General features: G+C 31.1%; 1 protein-coding gene across 1 annotated transcript in view; it reads left to right on the top strand.

Moving 5' to 3' along the window:
- The first annotated feature begins 7,565 nt into the window (after positions 1-7,565).
- The window catches only part of LOC117171745, an 11,048-nt gene continuing 9,124 nt past the window's right edge, over positions 7,566-9,489 (top strand). Inside the window, exon 1 of the mRNA XM_033359339.1 lies at positions 7,566-7,656. Coding sequence (XP_033215230.1) covers positions 7,599-7,656 — 58 coding nt within the window. The 5' untranslated portion in view covers positions 7,566-7,598. The remainder of the gene's footprint in view (positions 7,657-9,489) is intronic.

Raw genomic sequence — 9,489 nt, 5'->3', positions numbered from 1 at the left:
CACACATACACACATATATATGTCTTCTTTTTTGTGTGTGTTTATTTTAGGCCTACGTCTTTGAATTTACAATAAAAAAGAGTTACCCGCCCCCAGTTCAAAATTGAAAATAATAGATCTTGACACTTTTCTAACAGAATCAATGCGGCATTTTAGTTATTAAAAGTTCTGGTAAACTTCTACAAAAATTAGTATAAATAATATTATCCCCCGTGGACACATGTGGGTTAGATCAAGATTTTTATGAGTAAAATAGTATGTAAAATATATTGTAAAATATTTGGCTCCTGCCTGGGGGTTTTTACCACAAATGTGTATTTTCGGTCGAGTTGCACTGGAGCACAATCGTATGAAGATGATAAATAAATGGTATTTCTGGCATTCTCAATTTGACTCATTTCGCAACCCTTCCCGTTGTCTGACTCCCAATGTATTCGATCCAAATGAACACGTTTATTTGAACTCATCATTCATCAGCAAATTTTCAGATTTGAAAAAAATACAGAAAATATTCATTGTGATTTTGTAGGTCGTCTGGAGGATGTAATGTACATATAAACATATTTGTTTCAATTAAAGTTTTAATTTTCACCTGAAGCATTGCATAAGTCATGCATCGCAGCGGCGGACTGCCGTGGACCCTCAGGGTGGGCGCCCACCCTCGCCCCTGTTGGTGTGGTGACCCCAAGGATACTTGGACGCCCCTAGAAGAGCTTTGTGTACGAATATATTTGTATAAACAAATATACTGAAAAATTAATCATGCAGAACCAAAAATCTTGTCATCTGGCATTAAAAAACGCACGCGCGTACGCGTGCAGATTTTCTATTGGCAGAAGTGAGATATGATCGACAGTACTTTTTTTCACAGTTTTTTATACTGCTAGATTAGCTGATATTAATTAATAAAGCATACAGTATTTGCCGAAAGATTTGTACATGTTTCTGTCATTTATTTACATATTTTTTTTAATTGTGAGCAATATAACCCCTAACATTCGCAGGTAAAAATATAATATTACAGATCTATTTTACAAGTGCGAAGTTTTGCGAAAATTTTGACAGGATTTAACAAAATTACTAGTTAAATGTTAAAGTTTAAAATGTTCAAATTAACGAAACATATCTTTTACCATCAATACTTGCATTTAAATATTCTTCCAGATCTCTCAATATTTTGTGAATAAACAAAAAGTTTAAGACTTATCATTGAATTTTAAACACAGGAGAATAATAATTTCGTTCCATAACATAAGGATATATACACACATTTTGAATAAAGTTTCATTACATTTTAATAATAAATAAAAATGAATGAAATTCAATAATTTTTTTTATAAATAAATCCGATCAAATTCTATTATTTTCAATAAATTTACTCATACTATAAAAAATAATTGTCAGAATGAGAATCAATTACTTTTCACGTAATTTCAACCAATCTATTTCTATAGCCTTAAATAATTTTGTATTATGAATGAAATGGAACACATTTTTCACCAGTCATATGGAATCAATTTTTGACTTTTCAATCATTGTAATTGCGTTATTAATATCAATTGAAGAATCTGAATTAATTATATTTTGCGCAATTGAACCCATTCGATTTCTACAGTTTTAAATAATTTTAATTATACAATTATAACTTAATAAATTCATGAAATTTAATAGTTTTCCTTGAATTAATTTGAATCAATTCTTATCATTTGTGAATCATTTTAGCTGCTTTATTGAAAACAATTCGAAACAAATGGATGTGGCTGTCAATCGAAATCGAGCTGACTGTGTGTGTACAGGAGGGGAGAGGGGGCTTAAAAAGTAGATAATCTGCTGTCCACCTTATTTTTGCTTTTTGTTTTCTTTGTTCGTTGAAAATGTTTTTTTTGCGTTCAGAGATCCAGTCCGCACTTGCTTGCTTGGCGCACTTGCTTGCTACCCGAATTGCAAACAGCAGGGAAGAAGCCATTGTACAGGGGCATTTTCATATTTCGCGCCTTTAAAGTTGCATTCGGATCGGCCATTCGGTCAAGTCCGTGCATCTTTGGATCAAGTTTATCATAGTTTCCATGGTTGCGTTCGAAACTTCAAATGGATACAAGTGTCAAAAAATATAGGTTATGTTATGTAGTAAATACAAATAATAAAAGTGTTTCATTAATAATGAAGTTACACTTGTGGCTGGAGAAGTAAACGTCAATTTTCTTCTGTGCCAATAACATTATGGAATGGCTGCTGAGCAGGGTTGTGCACGTAATATACCTTAGGTAAATTACATGAGGTTTTTGACGTAATTGACGTATGTATATCACGTCCTGAATTTTGTACAAAACGTAATATACGTTTTCAAAATGGCTTCGACATAATCATATTTCGTTTTATACCTTTAAAATAGCGCCGGTAGCGGTATGCGGTATTACGCTGCATGCATGAAATTTAAAGTGAATGTCAAATGAAGTTCTGTTAAACAACAACAATGTAAGTCGGTACACATAAGCATAATTCAGAAAAGTGAGGTTATATAATGCTCTATCCGAGTTCACCATCTTTATTACGTTTATTACGTTTTTCACAGGTCTTTTACGTTTAATACGTCAGAAGCCTCGACTGTCACGTCATTGCAAAACCCTGTTGCTGAGTGACAAATACTATAAATTGGTAATAATATTGTGCGCTTTTAGTGGGCGAAGAGTGAGTTGTGTTTAACGCTTATTTGCGGCATAAAAAGGTATCTTATGAATAGACAGGATTTGTTTGGAATAAAGTAAATAAAATATTACATAGAAACATTTTTAATTGACATTACCTACAATTACTTACAGTGATTTCGGTAAAAAAGGTGAATCCGATCATAACCTCGAAATAATGACAGATCGGCCAGGCATGTTTATTATACTTTCGATTGATAATTCTTTACCAAAGAAATGTTTTGTGGTTTTGTATGTTTTTTACTGACAGTGTCTGCAATAATAATTTAAACAATAATTACTTAATAATAATTTAACAATCCTTACTTATTAATAACTTTAATAAGTAACACATTATTTCTGAAATTAATAACTGATTTCCATTGTTTTTTTTCACAGATCGATCATAGATAAATTCACATAAGGAAATGCAGATAGATTTCTTGCATTTCAGCTGGTTTATTTCAATGAACATTATTGGAAAACAGTTATCTCTAGACCTTATCCCAAGACTGGGGGTTGTTCAGCCTAAAATTAATTCTGAGTCATTCTGATGATATATGTGTATCAAAAAGATATCTTGAGGTGTTTTAACTTGCCTGAATTTTAATCAATGAAATATTTAGGGATTTTTTTATATTTTAGAAAATGTTTTCCCTAGACTTCTGCTCAAAATTTGGTTTGATCAACCACTAAAATAAATTAGAGACTCGTTAGTGATAAGATTGTATCAGAAATAAATCTCGACATACTATGCTATTTTAGGCCGAGTAGATTTGAATTAAACTAAAAGATTTTTATTTTATGCTAAAGTACCAGTAATGTATGAATTTAACATTTAGACCTAATAAAATAAATAATTATAGCAAAAATTCTGAAAAAATTTAAATAAAAATTCTGGCCCAAAATCTCGCTTCTGCATTCATTTATGCAACACTCCTAATAAGTTCTTTTCCAATATCTAGAGATTAGATTTACACATTTTCAAAAATTATGGGTATGTGGTATCGCTTTTCTGCTAAAGTGATAATGCGGGGTCCAATGAAATGAACGGCTGTTACTTGTTAGATATGTGAGTCAGAAGACCTTGGAATTTTGAATCATCGTTGCATAAAATTTTATTGGCACGCAATAATAAAATAGATTAACGCTCACTAGGAGACACTAGCTAACCTTCATAAGTGCCCGTGAAATTGAAACTCAAGTTAAGCAAAGTAAAGTTTTTTAAAAGAAGTTTTTTTTAAAAGAAATTTATAAAAAAGTGAGCGAAACAAAATATAAAATGTGGACTGTTACTTAATAAAAAGATGACCTACAGAGATGAAAAGCATTATTAAAGAGGAAATAAGATATTCGGTAGGAAGGCAAATTTTGACTAACAGTAGGTAACGTGGATTTTTTTACTGTCGTTCAAAGTTTCAAACGTTACCTCTTTAAAAATTTTTTCTTTTTCCGTTTCAATAATGCCTTCCAACTTTGCAGATTAACTTTTCATTAAGCTACAGGTCATGTTTGAAATTTTGTTCCACTCCTTTTTTATAATTTACTTTAAAAACCTTCACTTTGCTTAACTTGAGTTCAAAAAGGAGAATCCAATTGAAAACGACAAAGAAAAAACCAAAAAGAAAAAATAATAAGATTTTAATTTACGTATAACATATTTAATACGAAGTATGATGAACTTGGGTATTTCTAAATTCATAAATATATAATTGTTTAAATCAAAAATAAACAATCATCTCTTATTTACTCAAAGCATTATTATAATAATAATTTAGCTATTATTTTCTTGGGGTGGGGGATTGTTCTGGTAAAGTGTGCAGTCTTAAACTTGTTGTGCTCTGGCTCAGGTATTTAAAATTATTCATAGAGATTCCGATTGCGTATCTAAAAATTTTAGCTAGAATTCCAGGGAGTAGCGATTGAATGCTAGAGCAAGACTAAAGGTTGAGCATTATTGGATTTAGATTTTTTTGAAAGACTCGAAGTGATTAACCCCCAAGTAGAGGCATATCACTTATACCAAAAGCTGAATGGCACCTCGTTGAGGTGTCTTCAACGGTGTCTCGAGGACACCGCGTCATCTTTAAGAGTATGCATGTTTATCTTTGCATGCGGTGGAATACAAGAATGGACGAAACCTTTTTCTTAGCTGTTGTTTGATGTTTTAGCAAGTAAGGTTAAAAATAATCGAACTGTCGACTACAGTAGAGTTGAGAGAGCCAACTCAGGGACGACCTGCTGAAGTGCAATTTAAAGTCCACACCAATTTCTCAATTGTACACTTCGACGATATTTAAATCACCACGCAGTTGGCCTTGACTAGAAGCATAGATTCTCAGTTCATCAATACAAAATACATAAGCGAAGTTCTGCCTGCTTTCTGCGGTGGATTTTATTGTCGCTTCCTCCTCTTCGTTTGCGGTTTATTCATACTGCGGTTGGAAAAACGCATCAGTGTTCATACCCTGTTCTCAAAAGGTATAGGGAGGTTGATTTCGCAAAGACTGATGCGATATGTGCTGAAGCACTGGGTCTCTTTAGCATCACAGAGTCTGTTTACACGCCATATAGCTTCTGCGAAGATGGTCGTTGTGTTTCCGCATCTAAATTATTTTCAGAACTGATGAATACAATTATAATTATTACCATATGCTTTCAAACATCAATTTTTTGGTTATAAGATTACAGTCGGCTCTCTGCGCAATTTCTCTCTGAATAGTGCCGATTTTCCTCATGCTTGCCTAAAAGCATTCCCCACCATCACGCTATCACTTCGAGCGGCGGCATTTCAATCCAGTCTCTCTGAATAATGCCACTCAAATATATGTACGAAAGTAGACTATGTACCAGATTCATGCTTCATATTACATCTTATAATTAATCTAATGCTTAATGAATCAATGCTTCCACAAAACTGATTCGTTTTCTTCGACTTAAAATCGAGAAAAAACATATATACACTTCGTACTTGCGAAAAAAAAAAGAAAAATCACGGCCGGCACTATTAAGAGGGAGACAGAGAGAGAGAGAGAGAGAGAGAGAGAGCGGACGCGAAATCGATGGCGCTTCCACGTGCCAAGAGTGGGGGAACCTGAGTCCCACGAAAAATACTCCCCTACCAGTCCATCTCCGGCACTATTCAGAGAACGGACTGTATTGTTAAGCTGAAACGAAAGTGAGTTTGCAGAAGGGAAAAAGGTTCTATGGTCAAAAATGTGCATAAGTTATTATTCTTCAGAGAAAAAACATGATTCACAGAAAAACTTTCCTTTGCAATCTGAAATGTACAATGTATTCATATATTTACAGAATATTATCTCTACGGCGAGTCAATACCTGCAGAATATAATTTTTTACATCCTAGCCCGCCACTGTATCAAATATAACTTCTTTCGATGAGCATTTATCTTTTTTAATTAAAAATGCAACTGCATGGTAACAACTTAAACAGCTTTGTTAAAAATTTTAGCTTTTTGGTTGAAGATTTTTATCATTTACAGCAAAATTCACCTCTTTGGTTAAAAATTTAACTTTTTTGTTCAGAATTCGTCTTTTTCAAGGGAAAATGAATCTAATTGGTTAATAATTAATCTACTCTCGCATTTGACTGTTTATAATTAAAAATAAAATGTTGTGATTTGAAATATCAACTATTAAATACTCTTCGTTCAAAAATGCAACTATTTCGTATCAAATTCATGGATTTCATTGAAAATTCGTCTCTTTGAATAGAAAATTAATCTTCTAGGTAGGAAATTCATATTCTGGATTTAGAACTAACTCTAGAATGATCCACCGGGGCAGTACGCTACCCCATTTAAAGTTCAAGGGACGCTTCTGACTAAGGACATGTACAGTTTAGGCCGGGACCCTAACTATTATTCACTTCAACTATTCAACAATCGACCTCGGTTAAGGAGCGAGATCATCTGTGTTTTGTGTGAGTTCTGTGTGGGCGTGAATATCGTTTGGGGTAGCGCATTACCCCAGTAGACGATTTGAGTTCGAGAATTGTCTCAGCAATTTATCGGACAAATAGCAAAAATCTTAAAAAATACTAGTAAAATTGATTATTAAAATTCAGGCTTATTATAAATATTCCAAAATTTTTATACTACAAATAGAAGGCATCGTGCCACGGTACAAGTTTGGGGTAGCGTACAACTTCGGCGAACGGGTAAAGGATGAGCCAGCTACGTGGATCTTTTTAGGGTTAATCTGCTTTGGTTGAGGATTTATCTATTTTGTTAAAAATACGTTTCTTTTGGTAACAATTTCTTCTTTTTTGGTTAAGGGTAAAATTATTTTCTCAAAAATTAATCCTACTTGGTGGAGGATAAATTAAAAAGTTGTATAAGAATGAGGTTGATGATAAACTAGTTTACTGAAACATCGTCTTTTTTGGATGAGTTGGACAGTTTTTAAAATAAAATACAACTATTGTTTGTTGAAATATCTAATATGCATTACATTTTTTCTTCAAAAATCATACTTTTGAATAAAAAATTGTTTTTTTTCTGTTGAAATTTTGATTTTAGACACCTAATAATCGAAATTTTTATTTTCTACCAAAATAAATTTCTCCCTCAATTCGAAAAACTAAAGTAATAAAATAAAATGAATTAAATGGGATTTTAATTAATATTGTGTAAGATATTATGGGCGCACATATGGTAAAAAGTGATCGAATGTCAGTCGCCTTAAAGTGGCACGTGTAGATCTAATGTGCTTTTAACCTTTCAAGGATAACAAATAAAACTTTGCTGTTTCACCGAACGATTTACTGTCTTTAACTTATTATAATCATCCATTATGTGATAATGGCTAGTATATATATACAGGCGACACGTATGCAATATCTTATCAGTTACAACTCAAGAACTTCTTTCAAAATTCGCGGTCTCCATAAAAATGAAAATCTTTTTTTGCACCCTGGTCATTGTCTTCACGACATTTCTTAATTCTGTTCGTAAGTAGAATATATTACGAAATCAATCATATATTGAAATATTCTAAATATTAATATCGGATATATAAAAAATTCATATTACGCGAGCTCAAATTATTGGAAAATATGTTAGCATGATGTTCAGTACATTGGTACAAGTGAAGATTGAATGTCTAAAAAGATATCACAACAGCTTAATTAATTTTTTTTTTGAAAATATGTTTAAAAAATGCAACTAAATAAATTAAACTTTTTAACCTTTTACATCTATTTCCTTTCGGCTGTGTTTCTACAATTTGGTTCCCCATTGTATTAACACTATTCATAATTGAATAATATTTAGTTAATTAAATAATTTAACCAATTATAATTATGAAATAATATTAATCATAATTCGCGCAACACAGTAGTGTAAGTCGGGAATTTGTTTTTCAAAAAGGTCTGCAGCTTTAAAATTTGTATTGTATAGGCAGTATTAAAATATTTTCCTCTATTTTTTGCTTTGTTTGTAGAAAAATATTTTTTTTTTCAGTTTCAACCCTTAAATATATTTTCAGTAAAATAGAGTTGAGACTTGAGCATAAAAAGAAAGCGGATAATTTGTTTATTTTTGTACTTGATTATCATTAACAAATTTTAAAATTATATAAATGATTTTCATATTTTTTTCCGAAAAGAATGCTTTGCTATCTAATATGTATCAATGTAGCTGCTTAAAAATACTGACCTTCAGAAAATTGTGAACAACCAACATTTAGCTCTGTTATGAATAATTAAAGTTAACAAATACTTAATTTTTATCCCTTTTTCAGAAACGAATTAGATTGGTCATATTTCATACATTAAAGTAGTTGACTAGGTAGAAATAACTTAAATAAACTAATTGATCGTTTGCATCCTTTTTTTGGCGAAAAAATTCCTTGTCATGCAATATTTATGGAACTGCATTATAAGACGTATTAAACTACAGAACAATGTTAAAGCTTAAAACTTGGGAGTTTATAAATATTCTTAGTTGAAAAATGACAAAGATTCTTTTATATTTAGGTAAACCAATGATTGAACATCTTATATGTATCAAAGTTTCTTAATCGGATTTAATATTATCCAGACAATTCTTGAGTTTAGTAGGCCTGATGAACTATTTATCTTATATTTTATTAATTTAATGGAGATTAGTAAGTCCGACAGGCCATTTTGATAGATAAGGCATCAAGAATAATTTTTTGAACCGTAAAAAGTATATGCACATTTTCCAATTCCTTACTTAAAATATATATTATAACGCTAAATGTGACGTGTTAACAACGTTTAATAGTTTGGTATATCCGATATGCGAGTTCCATACATTAAAGTTGAAAAAGAATTTTTTCTACAAAAACAATAGGATTTATTAATTTATGTTGTTTATAATACATATGATTGTTAACTGTTCACAATATGTTTCATTATAATAAATCAGATAAGTTATTGCAGTACATATAAGATAAAAAAAATATATTTTGCAAACAAACGACCAAAATATTCTATTTTTTAACTCAAATTATTTACAAGCAAAATAATCGTTACATCTTAACAATAGTCAATAATTTGTTAAGTCTGTTAGGCTATTTTGAAACATATTAGAGAGAAAAGAATTTTTGTCTGCCGAAAAATGATGAAAATGTTCCATTTGTTCACTTAAGTTATTATAAATACAGCTAAATGTTAAATTTAAGGAATTTATCAGCGTTCAAAAATTAAATGAAATTATTTCAAAATACATGTGTAAGATGAAGAATATTTTGTTTCTGCGAATAATAGATGAAAATTTTCAACGGTTTGACTTCAATTATTGATAAAAAGCTCAATTTT

Source organism: Belonocnema kinseyi, chromosome 4 (genome assembly GCF_010883055.1).
Source record: "Belonocnema kinseyi isolate 2016_QV_RU_SX_M_011 chromosome 4, B_treatae_v1, whole genome shotgun sequence".
NCBI classification, from domain to species: domain Eukaryota; kingdom Metazoa; phylum Arthropoda; class Insecta; order Hymenoptera; family Cynipidae; genus Belonocnema; species Belonocnema kinseyi.
This window is presented reverse-complemented; position numbering and strand designations above follow the sequence as displayed.